This window comes from Aureobasidium pullulans, assembly GCF_000721785.1.
Source record: "Aureobasidium pullulans EXF-150 unplaced genomic scaffold scaffold_17, whole genome shotgun sequence".
In the NCBI taxonomy this organism is placed as follows: Eukaryota; Fungi; Ascomycota; class Dothideomycetes; order Dothideales; family Saccotheciaceae; genus Aureobasidium; species Aureobasidium pullulans.
This window is the reverse complement of record NW_021941037.1, coordinates 224553-244756: the sequence shown is the minus strand read 5'-3', so window position 1 is coordinate 244756 and position 20204 is coordinate 224553. Positions and strand designations below refer to the sequence as shown.

The 20204-nt window shown below is 51.1% G+C and overlaps 10 protein-coding genes across 10 annotated transcripts; 4 read left to right on the top strand and 6 right to left on the bottom strand.

The window, feature by feature from the left end:
- Positions 1-262: 262 nt before the first annotated feature.
- M438DRAFT_279031 (Mpp10 protein) lies at positions 263-2491 on the bottom strand (the record flags this gene model as incomplete). Its single annotated transcript, XM_029901051.1, has 1 exon — positions 263-2491. One exon carries the CDS (start codon positions 2489-2491, stop codon positions 263-265), a length of 2229 nt encoding a protein of 742 aa, XP_029757925.1.
- Positions 2492-3129: 638 nt separating this feature from the next.
- Positions 3130-4007, bottom strand: M438DRAFT_407769 (uncharacterized protein; the record flags this gene model as incomplete). The annotated part of the gene is made up of 3 exons (XM_029909919.1): positions 3707-4007; positions 3510-3658; positions 3130-3458 (listed from the first exon to the last, which is right to left on the bottom strand). The coding sequence occupies exons 1-3, from the start codon at positions 3799-3801 to the stop codon at positions 3130-3132; spliced, it is 573 nt and encodes a 190-aa protein (XP_029757924.1). The 5' UTR covers positions 3802-4007.
- Positions 4008-4582: 575 nt separating this feature from the next.
- Positions 4583-5985, top strand: M438DRAFT_376572 (uncharacterized protein; the record flags this gene model as incomplete). Its single annotated transcript, XM_029908671.1, has 3 exons — positions 4583-4672; positions 4722-5700; positions 5753-5985. The coding sequence occupies 3 exons, from the start codon at positions 4583-4585 to the stop codon at positions 5983-5985; spliced, it is 1302 nt and encodes a 433-aa protein (XP_029757923.1).
- A 1953-nt stretch (positions 5986-7938) lies between these two features.
- On the bottom strand, positions 7939-9321 carry M438DRAFT_407766 (FAD-binding domain-containing protein; the record flags this gene model as incomplete). The annotated part of the gene is made up of 1 exon (XM_029909918.1): positions 7939-9321. One exon carries the CDS (start codon positions 9319-9321, stop codon positions 7939-7941), a length of 1383 nt encoding a protein of 460 aa, XP_029757922.1.
- Positions 9322-9425: 104 nt separating this feature from the next.
- Positions 9426-9834, bottom strand: M438DRAFT_69578 (uncharacterized protein). The gene has a single exon (XM_029910264.1). The coding sequence runs from the start codon at positions 9734-9736 to the stop codon at positions 9530-9532; it is 207 nt and encodes a 68-aa protein (XP_029757921.1). The 5' UTR covers positions 9737-9834; the 3' UTR covers positions 9426-9529.
- Positions 9835-10926: 1092 nt separating this feature from the next.
- M438DRAFT_337705 (Cloroperoxidase) lies at positions 10927-11574 on the bottom strand (the record flags this gene model as incomplete). The annotated part of the gene is made up of 3 exons (XM_029904030.1): positions 10927-10951; positions 10993-11352; positions 11402-11574. The coding sequence occupies 3 exons, from the start codon at positions 11572-11574 to the stop codon at positions 10927-10929; spliced, it is 558 nt and encodes a 185-aa protein (XP_029757920.1).
- Positions 11575-12285: 711 nt separating this feature from the next.
- M438DRAFT_323887 (heme peroxidase) lies at positions 12286-14733 on the top strand (the record flags this gene model as incomplete). Its single annotated transcript, XM_029903031.1, has 7 exons — positions 12286-12774; positions 12828-12970; positions 13025-13279; positions 13331-13393; positions 13452-13511; positions 13561-13724; positions 13774-14733. The coding sequence occupies 7 exons, from the start codon at positions 12286-12288 to the stop codon at positions 14481-14483; spliced, it is 1884 nt and encodes a 627-aa protein (XP_029757919.1). The 3' UTR covers positions 14484-14733.
- A 202-nt stretch (positions 14734-14935) lies between these two features.
- M438DRAFT_357680 (uncharacterized protein) lies at positions 14936-16718 on the top strand (the record flags this gene model as incomplete). Its single annotated transcript, XM_029907193.1, has 4 exons — positions 14936-14943; positions 14994-15258; positions 15308-15394; positions 15444-16718. 4 exons carry the CDS (start codon positions 14936-14938, stop codon positions 16716-16718), a joined length of 1635 nt encoding a protein of 544 aa, XP_029757918.1.
- A 199-nt stretch (positions 16719-16917) lies between these two features.
- M438DRAFT_279125 (DUF1715-domain-containing protein) lies at positions 16918-17481 on the bottom strand (the record flags this gene model as incomplete). The annotated part of the gene is made up of 1 exon (XM_029901063.1): positions 16918-17481. One exon carries the CDS (start codon positions 17479-17481, stop codon positions 16918-16920), a length of 564 nt encoding a protein of 187 aa, XP_029757917.1.
- A 313-nt stretch (positions 17482-17794) lies between these two features.
- M438DRAFT_347821 (methionyl-tRNA synthetase) lies at positions 17795-19930 on the top strand. The gene is made up of 2 exons (XM_029905992.1): positions 17795-17984; positions 18039-19930. The coding sequence occupies exons 1-2, from the start codon at positions 17848-17850 to the stop codon at positions 19843-19845; spliced, it is 1944 nt and encodes a 647-aa protein (XP_029757916.1). The 5' UTR covers positions 17795-17847; the 3' UTR covers positions 19846-19930.
- Positions 19931-20204: the final 274 nt, after the last annotated feature.

The following is a 20204-nucleotide window of genomic DNA, read 5'->3' as shown; positions in this document are numbered from 1 at the left end:
TACGAAGACCATAGCTCTCTCTCTCTGTCGCATCCAAGACCTTCTTGCAGTGATTATGACAACCATTAATATGTCTCTCGATAAGGAAGAATCGGCTTTTAGCAAGCGTGTATCGTACTCTTCGATGGTGGTGCAATACACGGATGAGAATCATTGACATGGCTAAAGCGATACACTGATTCTGAAGAGAAAGGAAAAATGTGGTATTGAGCAGGATGCAAGAAGGAAGGGGGAAGTATAGACATGTATAAAAACAAGCATCTTACAACTTGTAAGAACCACCAGCAGAAGGTGCCTTTGTATCCTTGACAGCGGCACCAGAGACATCTGTGATTTGTCCCTTGTTGCCGATAACCTTGACACCACCCTTCTTGAGGTCGCTGATGATACCCTTTCTCTCCTTTGTCTTCTTGCTTTCCTTCTTTGAGGGGTCGATGTTGGCAAGAGACTTCTTCTCGCGCTCCTTTTCGCGTCTGCGACGGCGCTTGCGGTCTTCTCTGCTCATCTCCTCGCGGTTGATGACCAAGCCGCCGCGAGTGGCAAGTTCGGCCTCGCCCTTCTCCGCAGCCTCGCCTGCCTTGTAAATCTCTTGTGGTGCGAGTTGCGAGGCAGCTGCTGCCTCTGCGCCAGCGGTGGGACGGGCATCCTCGAGACGTACAACGGGTGCATCGACGCGGATGTCGAGTTGTGCAGCAGGACCCTTGGGCTTGAAGTGCCATGAGCTGAGACTGTCGAGTTTGTTGCTGATGTCACGCCAGAGGGCATCGATCTCTTTTTGCTCCTTCTGTGTCTTCTCGTCCTTTGCGTCGACGTAGTTGGGGTCGGTAGCCTTCAGGTGCTCCTCCTCGTACATCTCAGCCAGGGACTTTTTGCTCTTGCTGTCGTCGAGCTCGAAGTCGAGACGCCCGCGTCTGCTTGAGCTGCCAGTAGCCAGATCATCAGGACGGCGACGGATAATATCTTGGAAGTCCTCAGCGAGAATGCGACGCTTGATAAGCTCTTCCAGACTTTCACTAATCTCTGCGGTGATAACTGGTACGGGCTTTCCAACGCGCTCAAATTCGAGGTCCTCTTCGAGAAGGGAGTTGATGGGACGGTCAGCGGCGCGAGCCTCACCAGACAGAGTCCACTCTCTCTTAGCAACGTTTGCGGCCTCGAGTCGTCGGATCTCCTCTGTGAGAGCAGCCTGGCGACGCTCGTGAGCTGAACGGCGGGAGCGAGGGTCGGCAGGATCGAGGTTCTCCTCATCCTCTTCCTCGTCTGATACATCGTCGAACAGATCACGGTGGACCTTCTCCATAGTTCGCTCCATCTCTTCCTCATTCTCGGCTGGCTCGTCGGCTCCGCTGGGAGAGGCTTGTTTGGCAGGGAAGTTGTGAGGGTTCGGACGTCCCTTCTTGTTCTTGCGGACCTTTTTGGCAGGCGGGGCGAAGAAGTCGGCGTATTTGACCTCGTTTGTGTTCGATAGAGAGTTCATGCCATCCATCTCACCTTCCTCAACCTCTTCCTCGTTGTCACTGAATCCTTCAGGGGCGTTCAGGTCGGCATTGCCGAATGTCGGGCCATCTTCATCATCTGATTCTTCGTCATTGTTTTGTGCTGACTTTGGAATGGTGGTGCTTGCGCCCAGAGGGTTGGAGCCCCAGTCGATACCCTCCTCGTCATCATCTTCGAAGTCGTTGTCGCCACGAGCATCTGCTTGCTCGAGGAACTCTGATTGCTTGTTAAAGTCGTCGATGGAGAAGAAGCCGTCGTTCAGGCCATGCGGATCGGGCACGTATTCGGCCGCTTCCTCGCTCTCTGCCTCGGATTCGCCTTCACTACCCATCGCGACGTCCTCGTCGGCTTCGATGTCTGACTCTTCGTAATCGTCGACTTCGCCGTCGACCTCCATCTCCTCGTCGTCATCCTCCTCTTCTCCGTCTACGTCCTCGCCTTCGATTTCGTAGTCGACTCCCTCTTCACCAATATCGCTCTCGCCTTCTTCTGAGAGCTCCTCGCCATCCTGGTCCTCACTCTCGTCCTCTGAGTCGTCGATGGCGTATTTCTCGGCGAGCTCGTCAAAGTTGCGCTGAGCCTCTTTTCTTGCCGCATCGATGATCCGCCTTGCCTGCTCCCAGACCTGATCAACAGCGAATCCACTGACGTGAACTTTCTTCAGGCGCAAAATTTCCTCATCTTCATCGTTTTGACCACGCTTTCTCTTCTTGCGAGCTTCTTGCAAACGCTGCTGTTGTGTCTCGGCGATGGATTTGGCGATCGGGTCGAGTGTTTGCTTCAAAAAGTCGAGCGACGAGGTGTGTAATGTTGACGGAGGTTGCAGAAAGCTATGCGGCTCTGAGGTGAGCGATTTGACGAGTGTTGTGGCCATGTTTGCCGTGTCGAAATTATTTCCTTGAATTGCTTGTCGAAGACAGGCGCAAAAGATGAAGCCGAAGGAAAAATGTCTTGCCAAGCTTGACGTTATCGCCGATATGCCCGGCCAGCGCATTTCTGAGAATTATAAACGCAGACTATTTTCTGCTCTACATCAACGGTTGCGTGGCCCAATGGCAAGGCGCTTGACTACGAATCAAGAGATTCCAGGTTCGACCCCTGGCGTGATCATTGTTTTCCTCCTCTACTCTCCTCACAGTCATGCCATGGCGAGGTTCCCTTTTGCCCAATCCATTGAGTATTGATGACTTTTGTTTCCAGAACCATCGCTGCGTAGGTCAGTGGCCAAGAAGTGATCATCTTCCCTTCTTGGATGGCTTGAATTCTAGCAGTATGTTTCTCTATGTCCATTGACCCAAAGTTCACTTTTTGTTCCTCGCCTGGGCCACTATGAGAGTCTGCCAAAACGTACGAGGGTTTGGGGATTGGAACTCGTTGAAACAGAGGATACCATACTAGGCTCTATGCATCGTATAGATACATGAAATCACGTCACAATGTTATTACACCATTACGATGAGTGTTGTGGACGAACTTATTGATTGGTCTAACGATTCGTCACTATGAAACAAGATGTTCAGACAGAACCTCCTGATCATGTAACCTGCCTTGCAGCCTTGGACCAAAGGTTCTAGGAGAACACGGAGATCGCACAAAGGATGTGTCTGTTTACCATCCAAGTTCATTCCTTGCTTAGAAAGCAATCATGACACCGGCAGCAATGGCTCCCATGGCCAGAGCGCACATCTCGGTGCGTCCGGCGGCTCCAGTGGACGTAGCACCTGATGAGGTGGCAGCAGCAGATGTGGAAGGGGCCTGCGAGCTGGTGAGAGAGCCAGTTGCAGTGGCAGTGATGATTCCACTGTTGGTCGACTGAGCAGTAGACTCGGTGTTGAAAGCTGAAGTAACAGGTGTGTCAGAATTGTCGTCGCTGGTAGTCATGGCAGTAGAAGCGGCAGAAGAAGTACCTGCGCTGTCAGAGCTGGCCAGAGTGGTGGACGAGGGGGCAGCATCCCAAGTGGCTGCCAAACATCAGTTCGCGTCTTTGAACAAGAACCGCAGCAGCAACTTACAGATGGTGACACCGGCGCTAGAGCAGATGCTGGAGAAGGCGCTCATGGCGGCGTCGAAGTTGGTACCACAGTCGCTAACGAGGGCCTGCTTGACATTGCTGCCATTTCCACAAATCTCCTTGACGTTACCAGGAGAAGAGTCGGGTCCGCTGTTGGGTCGTCAGTTGAGCACGACTATACTCTTGTCGTCGACTCACTTGACTGCCTTGAGAACGCAGGCAGGGGGGGTAGCGACCACGATTTGGATCAACAGTGCAAGGACTGCGAAGAAGATGAAGATCTTGGAGAACATGTCGACGTTTTTGGTATGCGCGTGGATCTCGAAGAAATGTCGGGTTGGGAGGAAGTTTGACGAGGGAGTAGTTAAATCTGAATACAAAGACAAAACAATAACGAAACGACCACGAACGGAGCCAAGGTGGACTCCGGGTTATTGCATCGACAAAAGTGAAGAAAAGGACTCTGAAACGATTCCGGAGCGACGTATGGAAGGGTGATTGCAGCACTTTTCGCTGCATGACATTCCATGGATGAGAGACGCCAATGTTTGTGCCTTGCTTTATGCAACAGACATGTCTATCAACTCGGGCAACATGACGATCGTCTCTAGGACTTACATGCCCATAGCCGTACTTACAAACAATCTGACCATGATGATGTCGAATAGACGTTTGGCCTTCGACAAGATGTGATGAATGGTTGGAGGCATACTTTCTGACCAGCCAATATCTGGTGTCATATCAACACAAAGATACCCATAAACGAGTCATGATATGTTTGACGGTCTGTAGATAGAGTTGGTATTGTGGTCCAGAGTACTAGCATTGTACCTCTCGATTGCGATTGTTCTTTGGTATAGAGGTCCTGACTCGTCAATAGAGCGTGCACGGGCCAGGTCGAGACTTCACATGCGCGTCAGCCATCGCCAACGAGCATCCCACTTTCACGCCAACACCATTCGTAAGCCGAACCCTCACTCTTCCCTTCACGACCTCTGCACTTCACTGTCGCAAGAGTCGCCAACACAAGAAAGTCTCGCTCTTATCGACCACATGACAACAACATCCGACATCATGGCAGATATCGATATGGACGTCGACATGGACATCGACCTCGGCTTGGACCCCGAAATCGCCCAACTCGAGGCAGAGGCCATGAAGATTGTACGCCAACCGATCGCTCCGTCACGCGACACACGCTGAACTTATCAAGGAAGCCCGCTCGGCGGCACTAAACACCCAAGACCAATCTGGATCTACCCCTGCCGACAACCCCGACGATCTCGCCCCGACCAAAGTACACATCCGCGGTCTAGACAACCTCACCACCGACAACATCAGGCAGTTTGCTGGCGAGTACTATTCGCTAGACAACTTCCAGCGTGTCGAATGGATCGATGACACGTCGGCCAACCTCATCTACGAGTCCGCAGAAGCAGCTTCAGAAGCTCTCAACGCCCTCTCCGACCTACCAGACGGCGCCGCACAACATGTCGCCCCTCTGCAAATGCGCAAAGCCAAAGCACTCCCCTCAAATTCCGAAGCCGAACTCTACATCCGTCAAGCCACCCTTGCCGACAAGAAAGCCCCTCGCGCTCATGAGAGAAGTCGTTTCTACCTCATGAACCCTGATCATGACCCGAGAGAACGCAAAGCAGAATATGACAACAGGAGGAGAGGCCCGCGGAGAGATAACAGACAGAGACCTGAGGCAGCGAAGCCATTCGATGTCAACATGTACGACGACGCCGAAGAAACGCCAGCACTCAGCTACGACGACGAAGACGATCGAAGGAATGTTCGCCGCAGAGACGAACGCCCGAGGAGGCCGCGTGGGGGTGATCTGTTCGCTGGAAAGGACACAGGTAGATTGCGCGATCGTAGCGCTTCTCCTGTCAGGGATGGAGATGGAAGATATGGCTTTGACCAAGAGCAGCCCGAACGCAGGACGGCTCGTCGCAGAACCATCTCACCCGCACCACGTAAGAAGGATCTCATGGCTCCCGCTCGTGCCAGTAAAGGTCCGATAGAACTTCTACCCGCAAAGGGCGGCAAGACCTTTGGACTTGATACACCACTCACTTCGACAAGTCCTCCGAAGCGCAACAGAGAACTCTTCCCCAACAAGTCCTCCCGCAGCAATCATCGCCGTTCGGACGCCCTTGACGCTGGCGAGACTGCAAGCATAAGACGTAGGCTATGCTCATGTGTCTGACATCTCAGTCACAGCTAATTTCTTTATAGGCAGCCTTGCTGATCGCATCACCGGAGGACCAGAGTCGGGTGGCTTCAGCATCAGAGGAAGCGCTCAAGTAGACGTACCAGGCTTCTCGATTCGGGGTGCTTCTCGCGAAGTCAATCCAGTTGTCAAGGAGTTGTTCCCTTCAAAGTTCAGCAACGGAGAGCCAAACGACCTTTTCGCCGACAAGATGAGAGACCGTAACACACAACGCAGACGTGCAGAGGATATGATGTAGTGCTCAACCTCGATTGTCGCTTTGTTACGCGAAATCAGCGGGCCCAAATGATGGCCGACGGCAGATGAGATCGAATCATGTAGATGAAGGTTGCGGATGAAGGAAATGGAGCATGGTCGAGAATGGGGATATGGAAAATACGCACCGGCTCACAATATTGCTGGCTTTGTGGCAGTGCGTATAGCATAACCGACCACACCGAAGGGACGAACGACTCTCATAAAATTGCAAGCTATAAGTGGCCTTTCAGTTGCCCATGCAGGACAAAGTTCAGATGAAACGAAGGAACGAAGAAGCACAGTCGCAGCACACTCAGTAGGTAGCCTCAAAAGAAACCTTCACTCGACTCCCAATTTTACCTCCGCATGAACACATGACAGAAGTGATCGCTCGTCTTAGGTAGGTCAAGAGCTGAACACAACCGAGGGTTTCTCCGTGAGCCCAGCGCAGGAAGGAGCCAACAGAGCTCTCAGTGGAACTTCGGCTTCAGGAGAAATCGTCGTGCATCTCGACAGCGCTGCCAGCTAGGAAGCCGCACTCGAAGAATGCAAGCAAGATACAGCTACTCAACCACAATCGCTCTTTCCTCACGGGATTCTCTCCAAGACTCGGCTTCTTCGCAGCGTGCTTGCGACTTGGCCTCCTCGCTCCTGTTCCAACATAACATCCTCCATTTCATCTTCCATTGGCACACGCTCTATCTGGGTCTGGCTTTTTACCTTTGCATGATTTTTGTTCCGCATCAACGACATCGATTAGCCCCACCACTCATCATGGTACCTGGTTCCACTATCTGCACTTGAACGAAAGATTATTGACATGCATACTAGCCCTCACTATCGAAATGGCTTATCGACGCTCTCTTCTCCTTCCTGTCAAACATCATACCGTTTGCCTGCTCTTCGAACGCCGTGGCCTCGCCTGCGCCGCCTGAAGCACAACCCTTCCGCTTCCTGGATCTACCTGTTGAGATTCGCTTGATGGTCTACAGCCGACTCGCGGTTAGAGATGTGGATGTTAGAGTCCCTGGAATGGACCTCCCTGGTTGCGTCGTTGACGGTATCTGCCTTCGCGGATGCTTCCATCCTGCAATGCTGCGCGTCAGTCAACAGCTCAAAAACGAGTACAGCGATTATGCCATTCCTTGGATCGTACTGTGCGTCACATGGTTTCCTCACTCAACCCATGGAGACAACGAAAGTGAGATACGATTCCAAACGGGCCGTCCAATCTTGCCGAAAGGGGCTATTGCTCAGCTGCGGTACTTCGGCATGTATATCGCGACAGGGAACCCAGCTCCACATTGCAGTAAGTTGTCGCAGACATCGCCATGATACAAGCTAAACTCGAAAGATTACCTGCCAACATTGAAAGCACTCATCAGCCAGCTCCCTCCGCTAAAGCAAGTACTGTTCAGCCATACGCTCTATCTGGACGGATTCTGCGAGGAAAGGTTGAATGACCCTGCAGAGCTTCGCAGACTTGCTATATGGAGGCAGGAAGTCAGAGACTTTCTGAAATCGATCGGCGACGACGGACCACCATGGAAGAACATTTTCGACGGATCCTGGATCGACTGTCCATCATATCTGCCGCGATGGACTGTTGCTGACCGCATTGCTGGCGCACGACCAGATTTAGACATTCCAAGAGCGAGTTTCCAAATCCTTGATGAGGAGGATGAGGATACGTTCCGACTCGACGGCTTGATTGTGAAGTTCCGAGGGATCACTCCTGCCGCTTCTCTCCGAACTGGGTAGCTTTGCTGGATGGAATTACGTATTATATGGAATAGCTCAAACATGATAGCTTATTCACCTTTCCCTTCTCTGACCTCGCTCGCCGAACGATGCTGTAAGAACGCACAAACTGGCTGTGTACCGATAAACCTCGACTGAGAGCCTGAAAAGCCAGACTAGATTAGCGCACAATGCTCTCGATGCTTGCTTCTCCCTAGAGACGTCCTTCGAACATTATCTCAAAGAACTCATTCAAGAACATCCCCTCAGGATCAAACTCCCTTCTCAACTCTATATACTCCTTCAAAGCATCCTGATCAGTCTGTCCAGCAAACCAATGAATCGCGCCATCCTTCGTCTTGTTGATGTGCGGAATACCCCCATGCTGCTTTGCAATCTCACAGAAAGCCACTCTGAACTCCAACCACTTAGGATCAGTAGGATCTTGATACTCAGGATCAATTGCCATCATATTGCCACCCCTGGATCGAGACAGAAGCATGTTTGTATCCTTCTTGAGAAAATAAACCAAACAAGGCAAAGTCAAGACGAAATTCTTCTCTTGCTCGAATTTATCGCAGAGCTTTATCCAAGCATGAGCCATAGCGGACCAATTCTCCTCTGGAAACACCCAATCGAAAAAATCGAAGTCGGGTTGATCTTCATCGTAAGGTAAAGCGCGATCATTGGGGTCGATGATGTAGTTACTGTGAGCGAGAGCTCTGAGAGGTAAATCCACCAACGTAGTGCTCAGCCATTCCGCCTGTGCGGCTGGAAGGTTGAGCTGTGCGGATGCTTTTGCCAGAGGAAGAACTAGATCAGCGTAGAGGTTTATGGCTTTTGCTTCGAGGGTGTTGGTGAGAGGATGAGCTGGCTTCGTGTTGCCATTGACGAATTTACGTCGTTGGATCATGAATTTGCCGTCGGCCTGGAAGAGAAGACCGAAGGCTTGATCGTAGGAGTTGCGGAGGGCGTTGACATTGCCGACGACGTCTTTGGAAAAGGCGTCGAGGGTGGTTAGTTCGTAGCTGAATTGCAGTGATCTGGTTTTCCAGATGCGAATGGTGATTTCGCAGACTACGCCGAAGAGACCGTAGTGAGAGCGGATGGCAGGAAGGTATTGAGCATTTTGTGTCTCGGATATTTCCATCAGCTCTCCGTTGGCTTTGATGAGTTTGACGCCAACTACGAAAGACGAGAATTGTGCACTGTCAGACAAGGAGCTGTCGTTCGCTTGAGTTCCACTAATGGCACCAATCTGAAAGTTGCCATATTCGAGGATGACTGGGGGCTGCAGCCCATGCGGCTTTAGATACTCGCATAGCTGATGAATAGCCACTCCGGCTTGGACAGTCACGGTCATGCTCTCTTCGTCGACCTTCAAGACCTTGGCCATGTTCTCCATGGAAATGGTGATACCACTGCCAACCATGCACTGGGTGGTAGAATGCATAGCTCCGATGACTCTGATCTTCTCATTCTGCTGAGCAGCATCTTTGATGATGGCCTGAACTTCAGAGATTGAGTTTGGGGCCTTGAATTTGTCGTCTGGGACCTCGTACTTGATCTCGTCGTTCCAGTTTGTAAGGGTAGGCATTATGGAGAAAGATTGATCGGAAGCTGTTGTATGATTGGAAGCGAGAGCGTATATGCTTTGGATGTATAAAACCGATTGAAGATTTCGGTTGATTGAAGCAATAGTGTCGAGGTGATTCGGCTGCTTAAGTAGTAGTATGCAGGATCATCGAGGCCTCCGAGTATTTGAGCTCTTAGCACTGCCTCCCATGATGTCTATTCATTCAAGATCAAAGACCGGTCAGTCTGGAGGGTTGCCTGCTGTCGACATTTGCTGCTCCGAAGGATGAGTTCCTCTGTCGACTCCTGGTTTTCATAGGCTGCAACATGGCTTCCGGGTCTGCCGTCCACCTACATCCTAAGAAAGAAAATGATACCGTCGTGTTCATCTCTTGGAAATGCCACATATCATGGATCACTCTAGCCTCGTTGCGCATGTGACAGCTATATTCGCCAATCGACTTGTATACTCAGCCTGGTGGATCAGCTTTGTATTGGTGTCTCCGGTGGTTACCAATGTAATCCGCGGTATACAACTTTAAAACATATCAATAGCATCACTCTGGTTGGTGACATGTAGTCATGCAAAGTACAGACCTGTTGAGACATCCGAATCCAGCTGGATTTTCGCTGCATGCACAGCTCTCAGCTAGATATATGCGGGTTACGCGTCTGCTCAGCCCGTCCAGCTACGCATAGCTACCTCCGAAGCTTACAGCAATTCTCAGCTGAGGGGATTTGGGAGTATGCTCGGATGTGTCTCGTGTTTACAAGCTCATCGCATAGCCTCCAAACATCGTGAGCAAGGACGTCGCACACGCCCGGTGTCAGCATCATGCTTACCTCCTTTCCCACCCTTGAGCTGAAGACTTGTGATACCTGCAAGTTTGCGAATCTTCACGTGTAGGCGACCATCAAAAACAGATGATTTTTGCATGTGCTCGTATCCAGCAATGTCTTGTGAGACGTTGGGTGAGCGGGCTGAGCTCGAACCTGCGGCCCCACAGCACAAGGCTTCCAACAAAAAATCCAAAAAGAAGCTGCTACGCTGGGTCGAACAACGGACCTTAGGATAATTGCAGAGACTGCAATCCCACGCTCTACCACTGAGCTACAGCAGCTTGTTGGAAACGAAGCAAAATTCAACCCAATATATTCTCCTGATCCGCGCTCGACAGGACATCCATATCTCGTTTCGGAGCGACAGCAATAAAAAATACTCTTCGTCAACACAGGCGGTGTTCATGGACAAGCTCGAAAAGACGGTATGTCTTGGCTCCAAGACAACTTCAACCTGATGAGCTGTTCAGCACAACAATCATATTTTTCTATGCTTCCAGAGGTCGACAAGACAGCTCGTACACCAGCAATCCAGAATGAATATGCACATCGGAGAAGTATTTTGCTGCATAGTCCATCCTCAGTACAGATCAATCGTCTGTCAATCCTGAATGCCCATCCGATATTCACCAATACAGCCTAATGCGTTCCTACTCAAACGCGAAAAATGACACAAAGTAGAAGAGCCACAGCATACCCAACCAACCCAACCAAGGTCCTCTCCTCCCCATTCTCCAAAATCACCTCCGAAAACCTCTCTTCCTCATAGAAAGCCCTCAATACCTCTCTATCCAATTTCCCTCCCATCTTGGCTGTATTCATCAGACTCACACTCTGCAATAAATTCACAAACCACAAATTCCATGGGAGAGCAGGTGCACCTGCTGCTCTACTTTCCTTGTTCCTGCGGATGTAGGTTTTGGCCAAACCGCTGATGGTGATAGGGCCATTTCCGGCGTCATCGAGCATGGCGCGGAAGAGACGGGGTTGAAAGTTGTAATTGTCGCCTTCGCGGAAGTCGAGGCGGGTGAAGGAGGCATCGTGTTCGATGACGTTGTGTTGGCGCATGAGGACGAGATCAAAAGTGCCATCTTTGCGGAGTAGAGGGCGAAGAGGACGGGTGATGGAAGATGCAAGAGATTTTTCCATGTGTAGGGATATCCTCAAAGCTTCCTCGACTTGAGGCAGGGTAATGTTTTTGCCATCGCGAGGGCTTGTTGGGTCAGTGGTGGGTACGAGATAGGTTGGATAGATGAACGAACAGGTAGCCTTGATTAGCCAAGGCATTCAAACCTGGACATGGACCACGGTCTGCGATGTTGCCTCTGGTATAGTAGTGATCGCCGCCTTTCGAGTTGATAAGTCCATTGACGTCTGTTCGTGAGGCATTGAATGTCAGAAGGCCTTTGAGGCAGTCCCACAGACTGAGGTACATTAAAATGGATTCTTCTTGCAAAGGCAACGAGCGAGACGAAAAAGCTCAATGAGTAGAGGAAACATCGTTGAGGGATATGTGTCTGTAACCATAGCGACATATGTGAACACAGGTAGTGTTCAAGGTTCATGTACATTCTTCAGACTGAGCTGACACTCTGGTCGTACCACTCGGACAGGCATCAACGGTCAGCTCAGTCGTGCTCCCTTGATGTCGCGCGTACCTACAGGTACTTGCAAAGGCTGTGAGACCCATGGTATAGCGAAGGATTTATGTAGGAACGCTAGTGCTGACGTGCAGCTCTATTGCATGCATATATTATACTTCGCCTACCAGACCGCTGAAACGTTTCCAGCTCGTGAAACCTTCAGAAGTTGCGTGCACGTATTCCGGAAACTAAGATACATTGCACGACGACACAGAATTGATCCTTCTAGAGTGGTGGCCTGAGATGCGGGAGAGCACTTATTCTCTTTGGCTGCAGTACACCGCGAGACGCTTACGAGAGTCGTAAGGCCACCCAATTCCGGATCGAGAACGCATGTGAATATCATCAAACGTACCATTTGCCAGAAATGGTAACGGGGATGCTCTGGCACTGCCCACCATTACAGCCTCAAATTAGTTCCAGGCATCCCTTGCTTCAATATAATAGTTAAGAGAGTCCAAAAAGAAGGGAATCACATCTTGTGAATCGTTTGGAAACTCACCATGGACGCTCCCAACTTCCGCCCCGGCTTTCTTGACAGACTTCTTGTTGGCTTGTTCCACTTCGTGAACTTTTTCATCCCGTGGCACAAACTTCCTAGTATCATCGGTGCACTCAATTTGGATGCTCTGCGTGTTGAGCTGCGCCAGTTCAACCTCCACGATGGGTACACGTCTGCAACAGCCCAAGGCAACACCGAAGATACACCTTTAGATGACAAGCGTTTCCTTTCGGCAAGAAACTCGGAAGGCAAGGACAACTCACTTACCATGCCCAAGATGGGCTGTTCTGGGATGAGATTTGGTCGCAACTTCCCTAGGAAATACTGCGAGAAGCCAACCGAAGAAGAGCTGTGGACACCAAATCCAATACTGGTCAGCGAAGCTTTCATGTCTAGAAAGCCAGGAGAGTTCAAGCCAGCTACTACACTGAATCTTCTCGCCGCTGCTTGGATCCAGTTCCAGGTCCACGATTGGGTTTTCCATGAAAGTGTGAGTATACTATATGTGAGCTTGCAATGCGACATGCTGACCAGAAACTCCAGAGCGAGGAGACCTTCGACGTGCCTTTACTTCCAAACGACACTTGGCATGATCATCAGATGAAGCTGTACCGTACCAAACCAGATGAAGTGCTCGATGCGTCCGACATCAAATGTCCTGGTTACAAGAATACCTCAACAGCTTGGTGAGCTTAATCTTGATTTGTCTGATTATGTCTCATGTTAACTTAAACCCATAGGTGGGATGGCTCTCAGATATACGGTTCGAGTGAAGCTGTGACCAGGGAATTGAGAGATCAACATCAAGACGGCAAGTTGCTCCTCGAGACAAGAGGCTACGAAGAGACTTTCTTGCCTCGTGATGCCGAAGGCAACCCAAAGACAGGCTTCTCAGACAACTGGTGGACCGGAATGGAGTTGTTGCACACACTCTTCGCTTTGGAACACAATGCCATCTGCGTCAAGATCCGTGAAGCACATCCTGATTGGACCGGGTAAGAATTTCGAGAGCCGTGATTGGTGAACTCATTGCTGACAACACTTAGGGACAAGATCTTCGACAAAGCTCGTCTTGTCAACTGCGCCCTCATGGCGAAAATCCACACGGTGTAAGTCGATATGGCCCGCATAAGATGATTGTAGTCATACTGACCTTAGCGATTGCAGGGAATGGACGCCTGCTATTTTGGGTCATCCCACGCTGGAGATCAGCATGAATGCGAATTGGTATGCAATCCATCCAACTAGTTCAAGACCCTTACTGACAACTTCGAAGGTGGGGTATCGCAGGAGAAACCCTCAACAAGATTGTGGGCAGGATCTCCAAGACTAGCGAGGCCATCAGCGGTATCCCAGGGTCAACCGTGGACCATCAAGGCGTCTCGTACTCTCTCACAGAAGAGTTCGTTTCAGTGTACAGGATGCACTCGCTTATACCGGGTGAGTCAATACTATCAACCTTGGTTGAATTTTGCTAACAAGGGCGTAGACAATGTCGCATTCTTCGATGTCGCAAGTGGCAAGCATAAAGCCACAGTCCCAGTAGCTGAGATCACCTTCAAGGATGCCGTGAAACCTCTCAAGTCTGGAAAGGTATCTTTCGCCGACGCGTTCTATTCCTTCTGCATCAACTATCCGGGAGCGATCACCAACAACAACTATGCCAATCTGATGAGGAATCTTCCTACTCCAGATGGTCAAGTCCGTGATCTCGCTACGGTCGATATTTTGCGCGACCGCGAAAGAGGTGTCCCCCGCTACTGCCAATTCAGAAGACTGCTTCGGCTGTCTGTCCCGAAGACTTTCGACGAGCTGACTGGTGGTGACAAGGAGCTCGCAGCAAGACTCAGCGAAGTCTACAGTGGTGACATCGAGACAGTAGACGCGTTAGTTGGCTCACATAGCGAGCCCGTCATCAAAGGCTTCGGGTTTAGTGAGACCGCCTTTCGCATCTTCATCTTGATGGCCAGTCGGAGACTCAAGAGCGATCGTTTTATTGCCGGACAATGGAATGCTGACATGTACACCGAGGTTGGCTTCCATTGGGTCCAGAACACGGGCATGAAGGATGTACTGGCAAGGCACTTCCCGGAGTTGGCGGCGGCCATACCGAAGAAGACAAATGTGTTTGCACCCTGGGTGAAGTTGCCTGGGTCGAGGGCTTACACAGGCGTCGAGACCAATGCTCCTGAAACATGATCAGGGATCAAAGAACATCGGGGACCAGGTTTTTGCATGGTTGGGAACTCCGACAATCATTCGTCTATAGTAGTTCTTGAAATCACATCACTTGTTCGAGCCTTAATAGTGGACCCTTCCTGGCGATGCGCGTAAAGGATGCGAAGAACTGTGATGTCGCGTGAAAGCGTCATGTGGCAAAGAACGTAGGCGCTCTTGTCTTTTGTAAGAGGCCGAATTCATAAGCATTAGGCAGTCGAGAAAAACGAATACCATGTGTATTTGTGTACATCAGGGAGAAGAGGAAGGGGCGAGCCTCGGGGTGGGATGAGCGGGCAGAATCGGCTTGGCATGCCACGTGGGTCGCGTCATTGTCGCGGTGCATCGCGTACGCCTCCAAGGCAAGCGCTGTTGCATTTGTGCATAAAACAAGTCCGCGTCGCCACTTTGGTTGTCGAGATAGATGATCAATCATGCCTGCGTAAGTCTTGATCTGTCATTAGCTGAGTCAAGCTGCTAACAATAACTCAGACCTGGTGATCAGTGGAAGGACCACAAGTTCACTAATCCGTACGAGGAGCAAAAGGACCACATCAATGAATACACGGCACAGGAGATAGCTACGCTGCAGAGTCGTCTCGACAAGCAGCTTGGTCCCGAATACATCTCGACACGTCCTGGAAACGGAGGAGGCAAAGTCCACTATCTTGCTGCAGAAAAGGTCATCAATCTTGCCAACGAGGTCTTCGGTTTCAATGGCTGGAGCAGTGCTATTCGAGATGTCCAAATCGACTTTGTGAGTCTCTCTGACTCTCCACGAAGTCTTGTTATGCTGACCACCACAGTGCGACGAGAGTCCAACAACAGGAAAGATCAACTTAGGACTGTCTACAATTGTGCGCGTCTCTTTGAGAGATGGCACATTCCACGAGGTAAGCTCTCCAGCTTGTTTGTTCATCGGCTCGAGCTGACACGGTGTAGGACATCGGATATGGCCACATCGAGAACTGTAAAGGCAAAGCAGCCGCCTTCGAGAAAGCGAAGAAAGAAGCTACAACCGACGCCTTGAAAAGAGCATTGCGCAACTTCGGCAACGTGCTGGGCAACTGTCTATACGACAAGGACTACCTCCAGAGAGTGACAAAGGTCAGGATTGCGCCATCTAAATGGGATGCCGAGAATCTACATCGTCACCCAGACTACGCCCCCATCAAGAAAGAAGCCATTGCCGGCCCCTCTGCACCTACAACCATTGCTTCGAACCCGCCGGCACGCATGCCTAGCGCCCAGTCGAACACATCGGAATTTGAAGACGAGTTTGGAGGAAATCTGTTTGACGAGGTGGATTTCAGCCACCCTGATGAGGTTCGCTTGGACAATTCCATTACCGAAGTCTCTGTCGAGACGCCCGTCCGACCTCCTGCCAACTCTGTTTCAGCACAAGCCATGAATCGCCAACAACCGAACCGAGTAGCATCCATGCCCAATGTACGACAGTTCTCTGGCGGTCCTCAGCAGAACGGTCAACAGAACGGGCAGCAAGCTCGTCCCCAAGTACCTTCCCAGACTTTCAAGAACACAAACGGCATGAACAACCAACCACCCAACCGCATGATGGGTCCTCCTCACCAAGCAAGCAATCAGAATGGCTTTCGCTCAAATCCTTCGTCCGCCTCAGAATCGACAACCACCAATGGTAGACAAATCACACCTCCCGAATCAGTGATTACGCCCTCCCAGGTGCCGTCCCATGTGCCATCTGGTTTCGTTTCAGGTGCTGCTGCTTCTGCTCTGGTCCAACCTCCGGAGTCCGGCGCCGTTCCTCCAATCAAACTTTTCGACCCCCATCACGAAAGTCCCTCGATTAGACGAACACAAGGAGTCGATCTTCGCAAGTCTGCGCCTATTAAGCGCTCCGAAGTCGGCGCTCCCACTGTACCAATACCAAATCCGAAACCGATGATGAACGGAGGAGCACCCGCCAACAGATCGAATTTCGTCAACCCAGCCATGGATGCTGGTCGACGTATCGGTATGCCTGGAATGCAGCAAAGTCCGTTGGCAAATAGAAGTGCCTACAAGCCTCCTGCTATGAAGAGACCGTTGCCTGCAGAAGCCCCTGTTGGCAGACCACCACTTGCCGACATGAGTAATGTTCAGCAAACTGACGGAGCTAGCGACCCCAAGAAGCTGAAGATGGATGCCGTGCAAGAGCCACCAAATCCGGCTAGCGGAGAGACTGGAGCCGCGGCTTGAAGTAGTCGGGTATCGTGAAGGCATGAAGCGAGGCGTTTGTTCGGGTTGAAAGTGGCTTGTGAGTTGATCTTTGGGTGCATTCTGCGGAGTATTGCGTTTTGTGGGTCTTCGAGGTCCGGTGTTTGCTGGAATGCGACAATGATGATATCCTTGGCTTGGTAGCAATAGGGAAAATCCCTTCGAAGCAAAAAAAGAAGCTTCAGGAGCGAGCATGGCGAATATTGAAATCTTCCATACTACTCTCTCCACCAGCATCTGTTCTCTTGATCTTGATTTGGCGTCTTTCTTGTGCGCTGCCACTGCCAGAAGTAGCAGGCTGAGAAGCCTCGAGGGTCAGAGGACCCTCTCCGACCAACTTCTCGATGACCTTGACCTTGCCCTCAGCACGCTTGAGGCGATCGTCAAAGTCAGTGACCGAATCCTCGTTGTTCTCAGTAGACAAAGTCTCAGCCTCTGTCAAAGCATACAGGGTCTGCAAATGCTTCTGCAATCTAGTACCACCTGAAAGCTTGGGCAACTTGTACTCGCTTGCCTCAGTAGCAGCAGAATTTTGATCTGAAATTCTTGCTTCCCAAACGGCATTTCTGCCTGCTAGGTTTCCCATTGCTGCAAACTTTTCAAACCCTTTTTCGAGGCCGAAGAGGCGGCCCTCGATGCGACCGGCGCGTGATCCATCTGCTACTCCGAGATTGTAGCCTTCGGTGTAGTATTCCTCTTCGAGGTTGAAGAGGGAGTCGAAATCATCGGGTTGAGGGTTTGCCATGATTGTTGATACTTTGTGCCGAAAATTTGATTGTAGTTTCTGTGTATCGTTGTACTGCGTTCCAGGAATTCTTTTTTCGATTTGATGGAATGTTTTGAATGTTTATCGAAAAAGTTCTGGTATGGCTCCCTCGGGCGGTAGGGCTGGGCAGGGACGGCGAAGGTGGGATGGCGGGTGCAGCCGAGCAGTTGAGTCACTTTCAGCAGCAGTTTGGACCCCTCCAAAGCTGAAACTTGACCGACAAGAAGCACGCGCAATTGTCCAATCTATCACCTTGTCGCACTACTGAACAGCAAAGTCTGTCATACGCATACGCCCGCCACTTCAAATCGCACAAGAAGAGATCGAATCGCGCGACAAGTTATTATGAGCGAGCGCAAAGAGATCCTGCCCGAGGAGGGCAAGAAGAATATCCTCATTACTTCTGCCCTTCCCTACGTCAACAACGTCCCCCACTTGGGCAACATCATTGGTAGTGTTCTATCTGCCGATGTCTTCTCCAGGTCAGTCTCGGTCTAGCGACGTTTGCGCAATCATGTCTGACGTTCTGGTCGCAGATACTGCAAGGCGCGTGGCCTGCCCACTCTGTTCGTCTGCGGTACTGACGAGTACGGAACTGCCACCGAGACCAAGGCTATCGAGGAAAAGTGCACACCCCAAGAGCTTTGCGACAAGTACCACAAGCTTCACGCAGAGGTCTACGAATGGTTCAACATTGGCTTCGACATCTTCGGCCGCACTCCTACCACCCAGCAGACCGAGATTGCTCAGGACATCTTCACAAAGCTCCACAACAACGGCTTCTTGGAGGAAAAGACAACAGTGCAGCCTTACTGCGAAACACACAACTCGTTCTTGGCCGATCGCTTCGTTGAGGGAGAATGCCCACTGTGCGGTTACGAGGATGCAAGAGGAGACCAATGCGACAAGTGTGGACATCTTCTTGATCCTCTGGATTTGAAGAAACCTCGCTGCAAGCTCGATGGCGCAACACCCGTCGCAAGAGAGACAAAACACGTTTACCTGCTGTTGGACAAGCTCCAAGCACAGGTCGAGGAATGGTCGGCAAAGTCGAGCAAGGAGGGTGCATGGTCGTCGAACGGTATTCACATCACAAATTCTTGGTTGCAGGAGGGCCTCAAGCCTAGAGGTATTACCCGTGACCTGAAGTGGGGCACCAAGGTTCCTCTTGCTGGCTACGATGAGAAGGTCCTGTACGTCTGGTTCGACGCTTGCATTGGTTACGTTTCCATCACAGCAAACTACACGGATCAATGGCAGAAGTGGTGGCACAACCCTGAGAACGTCAGCTTGTACCAGTTTATGGGCAAGGACAACGTTCCCTTCCACACTGTCGTTTTCCCCTCATCTCAGCTCGGTACTGGCGACAAGTGGACCATGTTGAACCATCTTTCCACCACCGAGTACCTCAACTACGAACAGGGCAAATTCAGCAAGAGCAGAGGTATTGGTGTTTTCGGAACCAACGCAAAGGAGACCGGTATTCCCTCAGATGTCTGGCGTTACTACCTCCTGTCCAGACGTCCCGAAACTGGCGACACCGAGTTTGAGTGGACTGGTTTCATCAACTCCAACAACAACGAGCTGCTCAAAAATCTTGGTAACTTCGTCAACCGCATCGTCAAGTTCGTCAACTCGCCCAACTTTGAGGGTGTTGTGCCCGACTACACCAAGTACAACGACCCGGAGGGCGTCCTCGCAGCTCACAAGAAGGAAGTCAACGAAGCGCTCAAGGACTACCTGGCCACCATGGATGCCGTCAAGATCCGCCAAGGTCTGCAAGCAGCCATGCACATCTCCTACCTCGGAAATAAGCTGCTCCAAGACAACAAGCTCGACAACGCCCTCGCAAAGGACGAGCCCGAACGCTGCGCTGCCGTCGTCGGTCTGGGTCTGAACCACGTTCACCTGCTCGCCTCGATCATCGCTCCCTACATGCCCTCCACCAGCAGTGCCATCCTCGAACAACTCAACACCACTCTCCTCATCATCCCCGATGACTGGCAAGGCAACAGCATCGCCCCCAACCACAAGCTCAACGCCGCCGCCCACTTGTTCCAACAAATCAAGCCCGAGAAGGAGAAGGAATGGCGCGAAATGTTCGGTGGTGAGGAAGCCAAAAAGGCCAAAGCAGAAAAGGAGGCAAAGGCCGCCGCCAAGAAGGCAGACAAGGAGAAGAAGAAGGCTAAGAAGGAGGCCGAGAGAGCCAAGGCCAAGCTCGCTAAGGACGCCGGCAAGTCTGTCGAGGCTGCTGAAAAGGACGGCGCCGAGAAGGCTGACGCTGGTGATGCTGTCGAGGAGGTCACTGAGGGTGTCAAGCAGGCTGCTCTGCAGACCAGCTAGATGTGTTGCTTTTGCGTGCATGCATGACTGTGGGAGAAAAAGACCAGCAAGACTTTTTTGGAAATTCGTGTTCGGCATACCCGGCGTTTTCTCTTCTTAGACGAGTATCATTGAATGATGTTTTGGAATGAACCTCATTGTCAGCACATCCCTTCTGTTCAACATTTCTGCTTCTCCTGTCACTGATCGACGAGCCGAATTTCTGCTGATTCATAGGTTATGAGGGCTTCTTTTGAGAAATGCTTCATCCGCAAGCCCCTTTAGCTCAGTTGGTAGAGCGCGGCACTAGTAATGCCGAGGTCACCGGTTCGACTCCGTTAGGGGGCATCTTCTCTTTTGTCCTTTTGTTCCTTACCTGG

Coding starts and splice junctions, on each gene's coding strand:
- M438DRAFT_69578 (XM_029910264.1), bottom strand. CDS start 9,736: ATGCGCAACGAGGCTAGAGTGATCCATGATATGTGGCATTTCCAAGAG.
- M438DRAFT_347821 (XM_029905992.1), top strand. CDS start 17,848: ATGAGCGAGCGCAAAGAGATCCTGCCCGAGGAGGGCAAGAAGAATATC. Junction 17,985..18,038: donor TCTGCCGATGTCTTCTCCAG/GTCAGTCTCGGT, acceptor TTCTGGTCGCAG/ATACTGCAAGGCGCGTGGCC.